Here is an 18,984-nt window from a genome sequence, read left to right as displayed (position 1 = left end):
TTTATTGGGCCTGACCTTGAGGCTAGGCTAGAAGAGGGAAGTGGAATATATCTCTTCCATGAGCTACTGAGCTCCTTCCACTAGGATAAACAATGTGTGTACCTCAGCAAATTTATTCTTTGCTAAACTGTATCTAAGAAATAAAGAAGAGTGTGGTCATCCATGAGATGCTTGTAATCCATGGGTTTTATTCTTCTCCAGGTAACCCCTGATTCAGAAAATGACTTTGGAAACTACAACTGTACAGCAGTGAACCGTATTGGGCAGGAGTCCTTGGAATTCATCCTTGTTCAAGCAGGTAAGTGCCGTTCATGATAACTTCCACACCATCCTTGCTCTCATCCAGGCTCTGAAGAGTTGGATGCTGTTAATCACTTAGAATGACAGACCCAGCTATGAGATAGGTTGAAGAAAATGTAAAGTAAGCTAGGAAGCTGTAGTCTCCAAGTTCAGAGAGTCTCACATTTAGATAAGATCCCCGAGATAGACTAGAAACATAAGAAAAATACTTCAAATTGGGTGTTGTGGTCTTGGGCCACATACGTGACCTGGCTGTCTATATGTATTCTCACAGACACCCCATCTTCTCCATCCATCGACCGGGTGGAGCCATATTCCAGCACAGCACAGGTGCAGTTTGATGAGCCAGAGGCCACAGGTGGAGTGCCCATCCTCAAATACAAGGCGGAGTGGAAGTCATTGGGTGAAGAAGCATGGCATTTCAAGTGGTATGATGCCAAAGAAGGTGAGTCTAGCACGCACCCTCGAATTCAGCAGATCCTTGCTGACTGTGTAGGTAGGGAGCATGCAGGATGTCACCATCTGCCTTCCCATCCAGCTTTCCTCTAGAATTAGGTCAGGGTCATGCTTCCATAGAGTTGTTAACCTTCTGTATCTTGCTGCTTCAGAACCTAGTTCTTGGGACCTCACCAGGACAGGGACAATATCTCAGATGATTCATAGAGAGAAGACCTGATTAGGTGCTGAGCTCAATGGGAAAGAGTTCAGAGCAACCCCGACTCTGCTCTGTGATTTCCTCTCTGATGACATCTAGACATTCTTAATAGTCTATACTCAAGAACAGTCATGTACTGCTGACAGTAACCAAGCCAGCAAGATGATAGGTCTACCATGAATAAATCCTGTTCTCTCTTCAAAGTTAAGTCTATCCAGTGATGCCTTTCAAGATTAAATATCCTTATATCTCTCTTCCTTTCTTTCTCCCTCTCTTCCTTCCTTCCTCCCTCCCTTCTTCCTACTCCCTTCATGTCTCTCTCTCTCTCTCTCTCTCTCTCTCTCTCTCTCTCTCTGTGTGTGTGTGTGTGTGTGTGTGTGTGTGTGTGTGTGGTGTGTCTTCCACCCTCTGTCTCTCCATGTGCCCCCTTCTGGAGTCAGCATCAAATATCAATGAATGTATAAAGGTTCCCTGTGCCATGCCTTACCTTTATTTTCTAGCCCTGAAAATCATGACTTCAGCTCGGCTGGCTGAGCAGAGAGCTTCCATGGTCTATGGTCTATCTGTGTCTACCCCTGTGCTAGGTTACAAAAGAGTGCCTCCACCCCAGTTTTTACATGGCTTCTGGGGAATTGAAGTCAAATATTCCTCTTGTACAACAAACACTGCATCCACTGAGATACCCCCTCCATCCCTTCTGTTTTAAAAGAGCACTTCTACTTCTATTTTAATTATGGTAAAAAGAATTCCCATGATTTTGCCTTAAACCATTATGAAGTATACAAGTTAGTAGCATTGAGTCACAACTATCACGGCTGACCAGCTTCAGCCCATTTTTATCACCTCAGACAGAAACTCTCCTTCCTCTTTTATCTACCTCCTCTGGTCCCTAACAGCTACCATTCCACAGTTGCTCCCTAGCTGACTATTCTAGGTGCCTCATGAGAGTGGAATCACATGCTCCGAGTCTTCTTGCATCAGCTTATTTAATAAAATGTTCTCAAGGTTTATCATATTATAGCTCGTGTCAACGTTTCATCCCTAAGACTGGGTAAATACCCCACCATTGGTCCTTGCTACATTCCATCACTCCATTCATCTGTTATATAAAAGTCACCAAGGCTGCTTGTGACTTTGGACCGGTAGTGTGTATTTGGGACTTCACACTGTGGGTGTGAACGTGTTCATCACCTGCTTTCAATTTTTCTGCATAGTTGGCAAACAATGGTTGGGTTTAATTTGCTGGAGAGCTGCCATACCATTTTCCACTGCATTTTCTTTCCTGTACATGGTCACTTTTTTTTAACCAGCCTCATTTTCTCACAACAGCCAACATGGAAGGCATTGTCACCATCATGGGTCTGAAGCCTGAGACAAGGTACGCGGTACGGCTGGCGGCCCTCAACGGCAAGGGGCTGGGCGAGATCAGTGCAGCCACTGAGTTCAAGACACAGCCAGTCCGTAAGTACAGCCAGCTGTTCTGTTTCTCTCCACATTCACACTCTTTCCTCTTTTCCTCAGGGGCACACAGGGACCCTGAGCTGGCCCCATCATAACTCAGGAGATATAGCTTTTGATTTTCGGGTCCCCATGGTCCTAGTGGCCCACTCAACCCTCTGGTTCTCAGGGATGGCTGATCTGCACACACTCTTTCCATTTTCGAAATGTGTAGAGGGTGCATACTGTCCTAATGGGTGGCCCAGCATATTAGAATAGCAACCAGAGGCCACTGGTGATTAACTTTGGTGAAGAGTCTGGGGCAGGAGGGGAATACATACAAAGCAAATGGAAGGAGTTGGGAGGGCTGCTTTTTGAGCCAGGACACAGAGGCCCCAAAATACCTTGTGACTTGAAGGAACACAACAGAGACAGTGAATGCTCATGTCATTTGTGCCTGCACTTTCTGTGCAAGTGACAATATTAAGTCATAGAGAGACAAATCGAGTCTTCTTTGTGAGGAGGTATGGGGTACCCATCGTCTAACAGGGACCCTGCACATGTCTGATTCTTCCTTCCCAAGATGACTCCTCAGACATCTCTGCCTCTCAGACTCTTTCAGGCAAACTGCTCTCCCCAGATTTCACTCAGGGCTGCCTCTAGCTTCTCTCTGTCATTCCCTCCACCCCTAAACCATGCTTGCCCAGCTTAGCCTTCATTTCCCACAGCACGCAGGCTCTGGGTGAGCCTTGTCCAGGCCATGTTCCTCTGCCATTCACATTGCTGTCCCTCAAGGCTTCCGGGTCCCTCCAGCAGATGAAGATGCTCGGTGCTGGTCTCCTGGGTAACCATGGAGCTCCAAGCTCTCCCCAGACCCTGATTTCATCCACACAAGAGAACCCTTTGCTTCTATGTCTGAGAAGCCCAGGAGCTTACAAAAGACCCCCTTAACCTCTTCCCAGCGAGAAAGCTGCTTCACAGCCCTTGTGCAAGGACTGTTTCTCTCTGTTTAAAGTTATTTGATGATTTGAGTTTCAGCTCCATGTGCTCTGTGGATTCTGGTCATTTCTTTTACATCTTATTTTTTTTCCCTTGGGTCTGTCTCTTGGCTTTTCTTTCCGTCTGTGTTCCATCCATGGGAAATGCAGATAGCCCTCCTCCACGTAAGTGCCTCTTCATACTTCATTACCTGTTTCCATAGCATTAACACCTAGTTCTAGTTCATAATTTAGTTCTGGACCTTTTTTTGTCCCCTAGAGGCTGAAGTAGATGATGCCTTCTGAGCCCTAACCACACTGACCTTAGTCTAGCTGTGCCTTTGTTAACATATATAGGTCACTCCAGGAGGCTAACACTACTGTTCTAGAGCATGCGAGTTCCGTGTCTTTTGAAATTGTGTTTATTTATTAATCTTTGTGTGTAGTAATTACTGTGTGGAAAAAGATGAGGTTTGCTGAACCAAGCGCGGTGGAAATCTGCAGATGATCTCCGAGTAACAAGCTAATAGCAACCCCTCACTTTCAGTCCTCGATGACAGCAGATTGGCACCTGCCTCCTGAGGACCTTGTTCCAAATATGATGGAGGAGAAGGAGCCAAAAATAATCTCACTCTTTGTTTTTAGGAAGTAAGAGGATGGAGCACACATGCTTCCTGGCTTGTCTGTTAGTAGAGGAGGAGGAGCAGAGGCAACTGGTGGGAAGGCCTAGTGGGGGCTCTCAGAAAGGTGTAGCTAAACTGTGTCCTGTAGGCAGTTGCCTGCCGTGAGCATGGGGAGGGGGCCAAGCCCTCAGTTCTGGTCAGCTCTCCCCCCCCCCCCCGCACTGGATTACTGACAGTCTGCACCCCCATTTTGGGAAAAGACTGGCCACCTAACTTAGTAGCTACCCAGTAGCATGGAAAGAGAAAAAAATTCCTCTTGGAGTGATACCCTAATTATGTAAACTGCAAACACAGGCTGCTAAAAACAAAGGAAACAAGAAAGGTAGCAGGTGCTACAGAAAATAGAACTGGCCCTGCCCCCTCAGCCTGAAGAGACACCCAACTCCCAAAAGTCACTTTGCCAAGGTCTGGCTCTCCCTAGGAAAGCACCTAGAGACCAGAGCCTGGAGGTACCTGAAAGACCCAGGCAGAGAGATATTCAGGAAGCTACCCACCATTCTAGAAAGCTGCTAGATCCTAAAAGGCACTCGGGGAGACTTAGAGTTATGAAAGTATTTCAAAATACTGCAGCAACAGCAAAAACGCAAGTAGCTGCGTGTGGATGTTATGCTATCAGCAAGTTGGTGTCTGAATGTATCAGCCAGGGAAGGTGTCAGAATCCAGGTCTGTGGGAGTGAAGGTTGCAGGCAGGGAGCAGTGAGGGGGACTGACAGCTGCGCCCCAGGGCAACTCTGGTGAGAAAGCTCTTCCTTCTGGATCCTTCCAGAAATCCTAAGCTGCTTCTTCCAGCCTTTTCTCTACAGGAAGTGATCAGTAGGCAAGGACTAGCTTTGCTAGTTAAGAGAGGGAGGCCCAAATGAGACTTTCTGTTGACCCTCTTCTCTACAGCAATTACAGTTGACTTGGAGGAACTGGATTGGGCCCCCAAGGTCACAGTAGTTTCCATTTATCACCAGATTGGGCCTTATGAAGATAGGACTGTTGGTGGGTTGAGCTTGTTTTGTAATATAGCAGAAGACATGCTTCAAGTCATGTTAGGAATTATGTGTTTAATTAACATTTTTACTTTTAGTTTTCCTTGTTAATTTTTAAGAGAAGGTAGGCCCTGGACTTTATCTTTTTATTGTCTAGTAGTATGAACCCGGATGATTAATGCAGACTCCAAGAGTCCTCCGCAGAAGGCTGTAACCCAGCGACAATTAGTACAAAAGTTGGTTTTCTTAATTGTGTGGTAAAGGTATGATTTAAAGAGCTAATAAGCATCAGACCTTTCAGGCCTTTCAGGCCTTAAAAACCTTTGTGGGAGGTTTAGGTGGAAGGACCATAAGTTCAAGGCCTGCCTGGGCTACAAACTGAGTTTCAGACTACCCTGAGTAACTTAGTGAGACCCTGTCTCAGATGAAAAGAGAAAGGACTGGTGGTGTGTCTCAACCATGGAGCACTTGCCTGTCCTGTATAACACCATAGATTCAAACCTCCGGGAAGGCAAAGAAGGAGGGAAGAAGGAAAAAATAAGCAAGGAAAGGAGGAAGGAAGGAAAAAAGGAAGGAGAGAGGAAGGAAGGGAGGGAGGGAGGAAAGAAGGAAAGGGGAGGAAAGGATGAGGGGGTGGGGGATGGAGGAAGGAAAGAGGAAGAGTTAAGAAGGAAGGATCATTTTTGACAAGCAGAAGTGACGTTACTCTTTCTGCATACGCAGAATATCAGCCTAGTGTCTTGCTAAACATGGGAAGAGCACATTCCCTGAAGAAACCTCAGTGGGGTCTTTCCTTTAACCCCCATAAGCTTTCCCCAAGTCACTGAGCAAAAACATTCTGCCTGCCCTGAGAAAGGACACTATGAGGAGGATGGAGCCAGTGTTTACCACTGCTGAGACAGAGCCCTCTTTTTCTACTGTGAAGCTGCAAGTCTTCTCAAGGGCTTCCTCTGGGTCCTCACTCCCACTTCTTGGAAGGCAAGAAAGTTGTCTGGACTCAGATAAAGAATCACTCGTGGAGTGCTCTGAGTGTACTTCCCCCAAGCCTGCACTCATCCACTGGCACATCCCCCTATCCTATAGGACTATAGATGTGTAGACACAGACTGACTTGTGGACTTGGAACCGAAAAGAAACTCCTAACCCCAAGAGAGAGAAGGCACGGGGCCAGAAGGGTTAGCTGCCAGACTTCTGAGTTGAGGGGGTTAGTTAAGACCAGCGTTGGACATTAACTACCTGTTGGAGTTTAATGGGATGTTTCAATAATAGAGTTGCTTTCTTGGCTCCCTAGGAAATCTCTGCACAGTCAGGGGTGAAGGTTTATCACAGCCAGAGAAGAGCAAGCAAAACTAGCAAAAGTACTAAAGCTTCCCAGCTAGCTGCAAGGCAAAGCAGGATTTAGCTTTTTGAGGGTCTTCTGGGCACACGGTGCATGGGAGAGAAAAGAGACTAAGCTCTAACTGGGGAGTGTTGTGTGCATGTGTTTTCAAGTCTGATGCCTGTGTGGACTCGAGACCTCCCTCCTAATAAGTTCATAACCTGCTTGCCGCAGGAGGGGCTGCTTCCCTGCTGGAGACCTTTACTCTGTCTTCTTGCTGAATCCTTTTGCTCTCTCACTGAACCACACATTTGAAGAATTCCATAGCCCGGTTGGTACTGTTGGTTTTGCTTCTATGCCAAGCAGCAAAATAGAGCGCATCAGGTGTGCGTTCCTTAAAAGATGTGACTTGAGATTTTTATCTTGATATGCTGTCCCTTCTGCCATACCTTAAACGTGTTGAAGAACACATAATAAAATGCATACAGTATTAGGTCTTTCCCAAAATAACATGAACGATGACACAACACACATCTCAAGATACACACACACACACACACACACACACACACACACACACACGAACCTTAATTTACCTTAATTAACTGAGTCACCTATTCCTGAAAGATTGGTAAGCAAACTGCTTTGACATCAGGGACATTGGCTCTGATAGTGTCATCTGGAAGGTACTGGAAAACCAATCCCTGAACAGTGAGGCAGCTCTGCCAATAGGGTGTCGCTTCCTCCTCCCATCACTCAGCCCCTGGAGCCTGCCTTTTGTCTCCGATGACAGACAACTTCTGGATACTTGTCAATCAAACACCAAAGTCCCAGTGTGCCAAGTGCACAGTCTCTAAGCATCCTTCATGCTGAAGGGCACTTAGGATTGTCTGTGAGGATCCTGTATCTTTAACAATTCCTTTCTCTGAATATTATTTGTCTCACTCTTCCCCAGCAGTGTAAACAATCACCTACTCTAGGGAGGATTTTTGGAAAGCAGCCATGTTTTCGGAGACTTCTGTATAAAATCCGCCTGTCCCTTGTCACTGAGGATTCCATTCCACCTTGCTCCGCTATCTGTGTTAGAGAGTGGGATATATAGGTTTTGCTATATTCCATGAGGGCAGGGGAGATGCTCAGTCATTTAATCACTTGCTATACACTAGTGAGGTTCTAATTCTATCCTGTGACCTCAGGACCAGGGCCATAGGGACAACAGGAGTCTTTTGGTGTAGCCAGCAAGACTTCCTGAATCAGTGAGCCCTGTGCTCAGTGAGAGACCCCCATCTTAAAAAGCAAGGCACCTGGTGACTAGAAAGAGAGATCACCAGATAGGAGCATGTTCTACTTGTACAGTGAGCCAGAGTTAAGTTCTCAGGATTCATGTCAGACAGCTCACGAGCACCTGTAACTCCAGCTCTAGAAGATCCGATATCTTCTTCTGGTTTCCTCTGATACCAACACTCATATTTGTGTACATAGACACAAAGGCACACACATACACGTGTGATTTAAGATAAAAATATTTTAAAAATAAAGTGGAGACACAATTGAAGAAGACACTCAACATCGGGCCGCAACACGCAGCACATACACACACAGGTGTGCATGATCACCCAATCACAAAATTGTGCATACATACAAACAGGAGATGTGCACAAATGCATCCCTGTATATAAACACATATCCAGAGTGTTACCTGAAAAGCCTGTCCCTTTCTGAGGCCTAGATGTCTGTCCTCCTGTCCCTCAGAGCTTATGGACACCTGGATCCTGCCCAAGTGGCTTTTGTGTTCAGTCAAGGTTTGAGGCCTCTTCAGCTGCTCCTGCCCAATCCTTACCTGCATGTCAGCCTTAGCAGGCTCTTGGGTTCAAGGTGTGTACTTAAAAGAGAGCCCTACATACTGTCTGCTACTGTGCCAGCCACCTACCCCATGCTATTTTTCTCTTTCCAACTTTGCTTCCCACTGACTGCTCACGCTGGTATCTCAGGATCGCTACTCCCATTTTTTATTCCAATTCAGCATCTGTGTGACCCCAGTGATCTATTTTCCTTTTTTTATTCACCTTCACTTTTGCTTCCCCAGTGGCTCCTGTTAACTCTTCCACCCTCGTTCCATTGTCTCCTCGAGCTAGTGAGTATTGCTTTCTTCACCCCCCACTCCCCATCCCTGCAGGTTCCCTTTCCACCAGGAAAGACTTGTCTGCCTAAGGTTATATGCTTCACCAGGAGATCACTCAGCTCTGGCAATGGAAAATCACATGAGGGGTTTAAAGAAGAAAAGGGAAGAAGGAATAGACACGGGTCCTCTCAGGGCAGACAAGAGCAGAGCTTTGCTCTGGATAGGACACCCTGCAGACAGCTGTCCTGAGACTGCTTTGTATACCCATGACGTGATTTCCAGCAGGTCAGACCAAAGTGGATATTTGGAAAAACCAAAGGAATTTGCCAAGAAAAAAGAAAAAATTCTGCCCTGCCTGCAGGGTCATGTAAAAACGCTTTGAGGCATTATGTTTCTACCCTTTATTTTAGTTGGACTTCAGCTCTGAAATTAGAGAGTGTGGCCTGTAGCTCTCACTGTGTCTATGAGTGCACAGACTCCTCATCAGTATCTGCAGGGAAATGAACAGTGCCTGCTCCCAGATGGGCGGTACAAATCACTTAACCCTTTGCAAGTAGAGCTTGATGATCTCGGCTCTAAACTCAAACGGTGAGCCTAGAACCATGACATGCCTACCGTAAAGAAAAGGACGAAGATTATAGCGTTTATCGTTCTCTGCTTACCCTGGAGAGGCATCACTGACCCAGCAGGACTGTCTGGGCCTTTGTCACGGTGGGTGAGCCTGGTTCTCGAGCCCCCCCCCCCCCCTTCTCTTGTCTGTGCTATACTTTAGTACTTTGAATCTGGAAGAATAGGGCAGGTCCACTGTTTGGAAACTTGAACCAGGCTTTCTAGCAGGGGGCTTAGGCGGATGGGGGGTTGGGGGCTGTGGCAAAGGGAGACATTAGATGAACAATGCCTGGGGTAATGTTGGCAGCAGCTCAGAGCAACACCCAGCAACACGGCCCTTCCTAGATGGCTTACTCTCCATAATATAGCAGAGGCTCCCATGGTTAAGACTCTGCCTCAAGCCCTCTTTCCATCATTTTGAATAAGAACCTTTCCTACCATTTCAATCCAAGCTGTGCTCTGTGGCCAGGGGACTCTAGGCCTTGGAAGCAGATGGCCATTAGTTTAACTCTGCTCTGACCTTCTGCCTGTGATCTCATGAGCACAGAAGAGTCCCTTTGGAATCCCCAAACCTCAGATTTCTTATCTCTAAAGCTAAAGATGGATTCCCCTCTATGGTATGCATATTTGTAATAAATAAATAAATAAATAAATAAATAAGGATTAAATGAAAAAATACACAAAATATAGTGTCCAGCACTTAGTAACTGGTTTTATTCGAAAAAATAATTGGGGATATGTCATCTCTTGTTGTATAAGTCCTTTGTCAACAAAATCTTTGATAATCTTCCCCAAAATATTTATATTAATATTGATAAATTATGGAGACAGGAATAAGTGACTGACATACTCTGTGTGTGTGTGTGTGTGTGTAGGTACACACATAGGATATGTACACACACACACATGTATACATATATAGGATATATATGCAAACACTTATATGCATAATTTGTACTTTGGAGTATGTGAGTTTTGTGTTCCTTCTGGCCCTCACCATTTAGTGCTCTTTCTGTCCTTCATGTTTCCATAGCAACCCGGCCTCTTCCTGTCCTTCCAACCACAGACCTGCCTAGTGAGTACAGAGCTGGCTGCTCTGGGCAGTGCCCCTGACTGGACGCTTGTAGTAGCACAGAGTACAGTGTGATTGCATGGAGTCTCCCAGCCTCAAGTGGTTTCCTAAGCATGCTGTCTGTTTGGCCAAGAAAGCAAATGGAGCCTCCCCCAGAAGAATAAGGGGTGGCTGTTCATGCTTGAGGGGACCTTTCCAAATTGACATTTGTGTTAAAAACAGAAAAGGATTAGGAAAACATGGGGGGGGCAAAGAATGGCAAGTCCTTCCTACAATTTTACAGTCCTTTCCTCATGGGATTGTGTTTGTACACACACACACACACACACACACACACACACACAGGGAGTGAGCCTGGGAGGAAGAAGAAACCAGAGTCAACTGACAGGGCTGCTCAGAGAAAGGTAGAAGCTGTGCCCCCTGACAACGTGGCTGTTGTCTCACAGCAGAGCTCACAGCAGAAGGAGCCAGAGCCCCTCCTTTCTTTTCCCCCAGAAACACTTGCTGCTAGAAAAATAATAGAACAGAGCCACCTCCTAAGCTGCTGGGTTGGAAGTGGTCGGTGCCCAGTCCCGAGAGTAAGATCCAGGGACAGCTGCATCCTCCTAGACCAGCCTGAAAACCTAGCTGCATCCTTGCTGAAGGCTTCCAGGCTGGCCTTAATGATGTGAAGCCACATGAGAACCGAGGGTTGCACATGACTGTGTGTGTTCCTGGCCGGGGTTTTCATTTCTGGATGAAGGGAGGAGCTTGTCCTGCCTCCTACCAAACAGCAGGCAGATGAGGCAGATGACAGGTCTGCAGAGCACAGGTCTCACACCCTGGCTAAGGCTTCTGATAAATCATTACAGGGGAGGAAAGAGTTTCCTGGTTGTGTGTTGTGCATGGAATTTTTTTCCTCCTGTGGAAGACAGCTATAGGTCTGCTTTCTCAGCTTTCCTCTGGGTGTGTGCTGCAATGACTTTCAATTCCTGGTGCCTTTGAGGTTTGGTTTTGTAAGAGCCACAGAGAATTGACAATCAAATGGGCTTCATTCGCATGGGTTTGAGGCTTTTCTTGTTTGTGGTGTATTTGCATTTGAGAAAGGAACTCAGCTAACAACACCCTTCCTACCACAGCGCCCCCTGCTGTCCTTTCCCAGCCTCCTGCCGTCTGTGTCCCAGACAATAGGAGAAAGCTACAGGACCTTTTGCACAACCCTGTCCTGTTTGAGACACCTCTTTGCATCTTGGTCTTGTCTGTCAATGAAACACAATCTTGGATCCAGACTTCTGAAAAGGAATGAAGTATTTCTCCCCTGATGGGTGTTTGTGTGCATGTGTGTGTATGTGTGTCTCTGTGTGTGTGTGTGTGTGTGTGTGTGTGTGTGTCTGTGTGTGTATGTTTCTGTGTGTATATGTATTTGTGTGTATGACTGTAATGTGTGCATATGTGTGTGTAGGCGTATGAGTGTAATGTATATGTGTTCATATATCTGTGTGTGTGGTATATATATGTGTGTGTGTGTGTGTGTGTATCTGAGTGTATGATAATGACCTGTTTATAACCATAGGTGAAGAAGGTTTTCATAAATAATATCAAGAGAACTACTTGTCACATGTAATCCCTTCTGGGCACACGTGGCAGGAACCTGTGTCATGACAGAGCATAAGATCATGCGTTCTGTTAGCTCACAGTGGCGAAGGGATATGGCACTCGGCTAAAGCATTTCTCTCTCGTTAGTTTTAAACAGCGGCACACTTTCGGGGAGATATCTTGACCTCATATCTTTGCCCTTCTCTCTTAACTTCAACCGGTAATAGCTAGATCTTCCTTTCCCACCCCGAGGCCTGTGAAAGTTATGATAGGAAACCTAAGAATTTCCTTAGAATTTCGGTTGTTCGGTTCCAAAGTTCAGTACGGGATAACACACAGCAAAAGGAATATAGTTGAACTCAGACAGGAAAATATAAATCTCCAGCTCCTTTCTTATCCACATAGTCTTGGCAAATCTGACGGCATTGTTGGATCCATAAGTCGTTAAGTATATGTTTAATGTCACTCTCCGTGTGCTAGACCAGCGCTGGTTCCTGCTATTTGGTATGAATGCAGCCATTGTCTCAATTGCCAAGAAAGCACCTAGTCCTTTACCTGTGCTGGCCTTCTTCTTTATATGTGCCTTGACTCTGTGAGTCCCATAGGGTATTAAGAGCATCATGGGTGTGCCATAAGGAGGTGGACTTAGACCCTCGAAGCACTCCATTCTGGTCAGAATCTACCCAGCGTCCTTCAGCCTCTCTCCTATTTGACCAGGACAAACACAAAATGACTCTCATTAATTAAACACAATCTGTTATTCTTTCAGGATTCTTCCCTGATGACCTACAGCTCAAGGCCATCACTTCCCCAAGGATGCCGAGACAATTCTGGAATCTGTGAATAAATAACTTGCTAGTTTTTTTTTTTTTTTTCTCTCTTTTTCTTTGACAGACACTGAGATTGACCTTGATTGACATCTGGGCCTTGACAGAAATATCCCCTCCTTTTAAAAGTGTTCGTGCTCCTTGGTGTGGTATTAATACGCAATGTTGCCACTGTATCTAATGCTTACTGGTGTTGTTAACTAAATGCGCTATATAGTTTGTTTTTCTCCTCCTTCTAGGCAGCATGTCTGCCCTCCCAATGTTTCCTATATAAGCTGCTAATTTAATTTGATTTCTCCTTTTATTTAGTCTGTGATTTTGTTGTTGGTTTTTTTCTCCCTGCCCATTGTTTACATCCGTTTTTAATTTTTTTGTATTTTTCATGTGACCTCCTCCACTTTCCTTTCAACCAATCATGTGCGTGCGTATCATGTGACTTTGTCATGTGGCTTGCATGGTGCTGATGATGTCGTCCACGCTGGTGAACAGAAGGTAAAACTCTTTGTTCTGATTAGAGGAATAAAACGGGAGCCACAGCCTGGCACTAATCTCTCCCTGTCTCGGAGTCAGCAAAGCCATTTGAAAGATTTGCTCTTGCTCTCAATTCATGTCTAGAATTCAACAGTCCTTGCAATCCTGACATGGCAATTTGATAAAGTGACAGCCTTTGGTTTAATATTTTCCCCTCAAAAAATCTGGTCATACCAAATGCCCTCTCAGTAAAGCCATGTTAGCCACAGTACAGTTTGGGAACTTGAATTTTTAACAGACTTCATAAGCCTTATTTCCCAGAAATATGCTTTGAAAATTAGCCTTGCTGCCTAATTTTATATCCAGTAGCCCCATAAACTACAATTTCTCCAAAATGAGTTGCAGCCCCTGTGGAAGTATTTTTGCAACCCTGAGATACTCCAGAAAGAAAGATAGATCCGTGCAAAGGTTGCTCTCCTGTAAAACCAGAGAGTGCTTCACAAAATTTACATAAATGGAGGACTTTTCTGAAATGAGAATTTGGATTGAGGACCCCGAGGTGTCACTTCTCAAAAGTGGCCCTCCCCCAGGCAGGAGGCACAAATCAAGCAAAAGTCACTTGGCAATTAGCGTGACTGGAAGTCTCCACGTAATCAAGAAGCACATGATTGACCCTCACAGAAAAGGAAATAAAATTACTGCCTGATGAAGCGCATAGCGGTGACGAAATAATTAGTTAATATTGCACCTGTCACAACCTTGTTAAAAGCGTTTCTCACTCACCATCAAGAGAGAAGGAGGCGTGGGCTCTCAGCTTCCCCCACTCAACTCAGACCTGATCAGAGCCTCCCCTGGGAGTCACAGGCATTCTGTTCTCTCCTAACTAAAGTTTTACTTCGCGTCACACCCTAAAGGCACATACAGGCTGCAGTGGTCACGTAGCCAGACTAACACCAATAACCACCCGCTGTGTGCCTGCGCATGCAAGAGCCTCTCTTCTTCCATTTGACCTCACCTCTGACTTCATTTCTCTGACAACTGATTGGGTGACATCCACACAGTCGAAATCTCAGTAGCTTCTCTTGCATGGCTGTTGTTCCTGGTCTGAGTCACACTCCCTATCTGTGTCACCCTGTGTGTATCCCATTTCCTTCTCCCTCCATTCCTCTTTGTCAAGGTGACAACATCACCCTCAATCCAGTCCCATTTACACCCAGACACCTGGACGTAGAGAAGCCCTTCATTTCCAGCAATGAGTTGCCTTATATTTTGCACTTGAGGCAACAAAATAAAAACGTCCCCCAAACAACTTGCGAACCACAGTAATAATTTGATCCGTGTTAAAAACTGGTATTGGATCTGTCAGTCTTTAGACAGAGAATATTGAGGGTTTAAGAGATTTTGGAACCCCCTCACCCCAAATATAGTGACTTTTACACTCCCCTAAGTTGGCTTACAGCAGGGGTAGACTTCTTTCAGAGTAATGGTGACTGCTAAGTGGTTAGCATTCTAGAAGAAAATCCCCAGGGGACGTCCCTGTAGGATACTAAGTGTATGCAGACCCTGACGTTTGAATTTGAAATTTGTTTTTTTTTTTTTAAACAAATTTGGCTATTGCAGTGAAATTGCTGTGATTTGGGATGAAGTGGAGCAAGGCCTTGAAACTGAGAAATCTGTTCACTCCTGGAGAGTGGCCAGTCTTCAGGAGTGATCAACCAAACCAAAAAAAGGGAGCTGGGGGGGCAGAGAGTTAGAGGGAATAAAATGTATGGGATGAGAATGAAGCTTTGTTAAGGACAGCCACCACCTCCTTTTCCTGGTCATTAGTAAGGATTTCAGTGACCAGGGGCCTGAGTTCAAATGCTTTAAATGAGCTAACAGTATCTCCCATGTGAACGGATCAGTCGGACATTCAACAGCCGATGGAGTGGAGTCGGGTGTTCCTCGTTCCACCCTCTATCCATCTACTCCCACCCAAAATTACCTGGGATGTGTTTAACGTGTATGGGATACTCTGACCATCAGCCCAGCACTGTTTATTATGTTCTATTCTGAAACACCCAATGAGGAGAAGGGAGGGTAAGCCAGGGACTGAGTCTCATCCCCTATCATCAAATAGCTGTAGTGGAGAAGTCACTTAAGGCCCTACCACAGGACAGTGGCAGTTTGTTGGAGTGAGCTGAACTCTTCCCTATACAAACTAACATCCCACCCCCACCCCCACCGAAACCCTCACCACCACCACCCCTTATCCGAAGAGCTTCAGGTGCCTCTGCAGAGAAGTGGCCTTATAGATCATCGTCCAAGGACTCTGTAAATGGGACTTTCAGTTTCCCACCGTCAGCATGAGTGTGACAAGCCCGCTGTGCTCCCTGTCACTGTGTTGCATGTCTGAGCATGACTCCCTTCACATCCTTTCATAATGATCTTTTTTTTTTCTTTAGCTACTGACCCTGACTTGTGTTAGGCAATGCTGGTTCTGACGAACTAAATTCTTTAACACCCACTCTTCCTTCTTAGATTGAAAACATCACTAACTGCCCCTTCCACACCCTTTTTTCTTTCTTTCTTTCTTTTTTTTTTACAGCTGTGTGTTTGGAGCCTCGGCTTCTGACAGGTCGACACAGACTTTCTGCTCTAATTACCTCTGTTCCTAAGGATCTCCCACCCTGGCGGCTCCCAGGGTGGAGAGGTAGCCAGAAAGGTCCTCAGAGTGGGGCAGTGGAGTATTATCAGCCTGAAACCGTCGTGTAGGGACTGGATCCCCTAAGGTTACCAGTGTGAGGGCAGGAACAGAGCAGTAATCCACTTAATACCCACACCAATGTTCGTGGAATAGTGAAATGTGGAGCCCCCTTGTGGCTCAGAGGCATGAGCGGAGTTCACTCGGTCAGAGTTATTTCTGTCTTAATTTTCTCAGCCTGGATCAGCCCCACAAGCACAAGCTAATGGTCATGGTTAGTTTTGTTTTTGTTTTTTTCTTTTTCTTTTTCTAAGGACAGTAAAACAAAGATAATTGGTCAATTAATTCATTGGGGCTTTCAACCCACCCACAAGAATGGAATCGGTGTTTTCGTGGCTCAGTCTGTCAGAGTTCATTCGCTGCTGTCTAATTTGCATTTTGTTATTCAAATCTCTCCCTTCTGCCCCCAGCACACATTCATAATTCCTAAGAGAACTGGGGCAGGAACGGACTCAGCACCAGATGCCTCAGTGAGCTCTGGCCCCAGGAAGGTCAAGGTCAAGCGTAGGTCTCTGCCAAGACCTAAGGAACGGATACTGGAGGGGTGGCTCAGTGGTTAAGAGCACTGGCTGCTCTAGCAAATGACCTGGGCTCCATTCCCAGTACCAACATGGAAGCTTGCAAGCATCTGTGATAACAGTCTTAGGGTATCAGATGCCTTAGGCACCAGACACTCCTGCGGTGCACACAGGACATTTGTGCAGGTGAAATACCCATGCACATTTTAAATAAGTAAAACCCAAAATGGCCACATCCCTACCAACATACTCCATATTCCCTGAAGCCAGGGGCTCAGGTGGCAAAGGGCAGATCACCTGAGCACAAGCATCTCTTTAACCCTAAAGAAAAAGACCAATTATTGCCAGAGACCTCATTTGGGATGAACGATCCAAGGACAAATTGGCACCTTTATTTTTAGTATAACTGAGCTAAGCTTTGGACAAATGGGAAATCCAGGGACGGAACCCCCACCCCCAGAGGAGTGTCAGGGAGAGTTATAATGACCAAGAGCAGACACAGCCTACATCACATTAGAACCATTCGTTTGATATCTCTAGCTACGAACTCCATCTCAGGAAGGAGAATTGGTGGCCTAATCACTCTAAATCCCAATTCCCCAGGGCAATTTGCTAATCCCCAAGGACCTGTCAGTACTGTCCCTTGATGGGAGCATAATGTGTCTGAGCTGGAGACACGGAACAGGCTTCCCTTGTGACTAAGGAGATCCTCTATTTGGACTTGTATAAAGAGGCACAGAGGGAAAAAAAAAAAAAAAGGTATACCCAAGGTTAAAATTGCCCATACACACAATTGCCCAACTACACAAACGAGATGAGAGTCAGGATAAGCAGTGCTCAGTGTTTGTAATCTACAACAAAGATATTTGATAGTGAAAATACCACATTTCAATACAAACTCTAGATCAATCAGTAGTCAATCGAAAGTATAGCTGAAATTGCAGATCTCAATGCAGATCTGTCTGAAAAAAAAAAAAAGACACAGTAGACAAGGGCTGGAAACTTGGCGAGGTAGTTTGGAGTGCTGCTTTTGCAGATAACCCAGGATAGTTCCAGTCCCCACACAGGGCAGCTCACAACTGCCTGTGATTCCAGCTCCAGAGGCTCTGGCGCCCATTTCTGACCTCTGTAGGCACCTGCACCTATGTACACAGCCCACCCGCAGACACACAGGCCATACATAATTAAAAATAGACATGTAAAATGAATGAGCAAAGAGCAGAGACAGAGCCCATTGGCCTTTCATGCTCAGCATACTGTTGGCGTGGGGCTTCCTGAAGTGGATCAGGAAAACCTGCTCTCCTTCCACAGTTCACTGATGCTTCTTCCCCAAGCCCCGGACTTGCTCTGATTTTTATTGCAAAGTCTTTTTTACCTCTAGGCCCCTGCAGATGAGACGGAAGGCATGCAGCCCACTTGAGTTTAAGGAAGGGCACAGAAGCCCAGTAATTCCAAAGGAGGAACCTGTAATCTCCAGGGCCAGAAATAAACATTTCAATTACGGTTTCTTAGAGGGCACTCACTCATCAGCCTGCCAATGGTGTAACTGACATTACTCGGCCTTTTTCATAGCATTTTTTTCCATGTATGTATGACTTATGGGCTACTGGAAAACATCCGAACTGTCCAGAATAGTTGTTATTGGCAAGGTTTATTTTTAAAGTAGTGCTGTGTTCAGCTTTAACATAACATGTTTGAGGGAGGGTGGAATTGAATCCTAGATGAAGCTAAACTCAAGGGGTATAATTATCCCCGGAGGTCTTCTTAAAGCAACAAGCAACATGCCCATTGCTGATGGATGGCAAATGAACATTTACAAATAACTATAATATTGGTTTTTCTGAAATTGCCCTTAATTATTTCAGTCACAGTAGCAGCCACCCCAGAACCTTGGGACCCCCCTAAACCATTTCTTCTGCTAATGTGCTCAATTAAACAATGTACTTCTTTAATGCTGAGGTCCCATTGCCTCTACAGTGTCCCCTTCCTCACCAAGCCTGGCTTTGTGCAGAAAGGAAAGTTTTCCTAGCCCAATTCCTAGTCTATAATGATAAAAACAGACAGCCAGCATGTGAAGATACAAAAGACAACTGATTTAACAATTGCTCCCTCCAGTCTTGATGATGTACTTACAATGACACGCAGGGCTGCCAAATTGGCCCAACGTCCCATGTTAGTTGAAAATAATCTTCCTTCAGGCATATTGTCACAGGAGAGGTTACACTACTGTCCCAGGACCCCACTAGCATTTTAATGAATCACAACTATATTATGTTTTTCCGTTTTGTTAAAAAGTCATGTGTGGTTCACCTTTGAGATATCAGTACCTGATTGACAACTTCTAGAACTCAGTACAACATATGTTTGTAGGTAAAGCTTTCTAAATGATAACCTAAATACTATACGATTAAAATAAAATGCTCTGAACTTCAAGAGAAAATAAATATGTGTCAGTAACCTTGTCAGATAGAATAATAGCTAATCCTCTCCTGGGTGTGCCATCTTTTTGAGATTCTAATTATATGCATTTTTGGGGGGGAAACAAATCCAGAGATAAGACCCTACCTTCAGTAGGGCTGCTGGGTTCTTCAGGGATTCCTGGGAGATAAATCTGTTCATTCACATGTCTTTAAAGGGACTCAAACTCTCTTTCAAATACCTGATTTTTTTTTTTTAAAGAAAAGTCTGCAAAATTGTAAAGCA

At 45.3% G+C, this 18,984-nt stretch overlaps 1 protein-coding gene across 15 annotated transcripts in view; it reads left to right on the top strand.

Annotated features, from left to right (window-relative positions):
• NCAM1 (neural cell adhesion molecule 1) overlaps positions 1-18,984 on the top strand; it is a gene marked incomplete at its 3' end in the record, with an annotated part of 287,922 nt that overhangs the window by 248,879 nt on the left and 20,059 nt on the right. For 7 of the 15 annotated variants that reach the window (XM_080929719.1, XM_080929732.1, XM_080929730.1 and 4 more), the window contains 3 exons: positions 202-298; positions 575-745; positions 2,285-2,416. In XM_080929719.1, coding sequence (XP_080785845.1) covers positions 202-298; positions 575-745; positions 2,285-2,416 — 400 coding nt within the window. Of the gene's footprint in view, positions 1-201; positions 299-574; positions 746-2,284; positions 2,438-3,540; positions 3,556-8,430; positions 8,479-10,108; positions 10,151-18,984 lie in introns of all 15 variants that reach the window. The other 8 variants (XM_080929721.1, XM_080929731.1, XM_080929720.1 and 5 more) reach the window with 4 other exon arrangements.

The sequence above is a fragment of the Micromys minutus genome, assembly GCF_963924665.1.
Source record: "Micromys minutus genome assembly, chromosome: 16".
Classification (NCBI taxonomy): Eukaryota; Metazoa; Chordata; class Mammalia; order Rodentia; family Muridae; genus Micromys; species Micromys minutus.
This window is presented reverse-complemented; position numbering and strand designations above follow the sequence as displayed.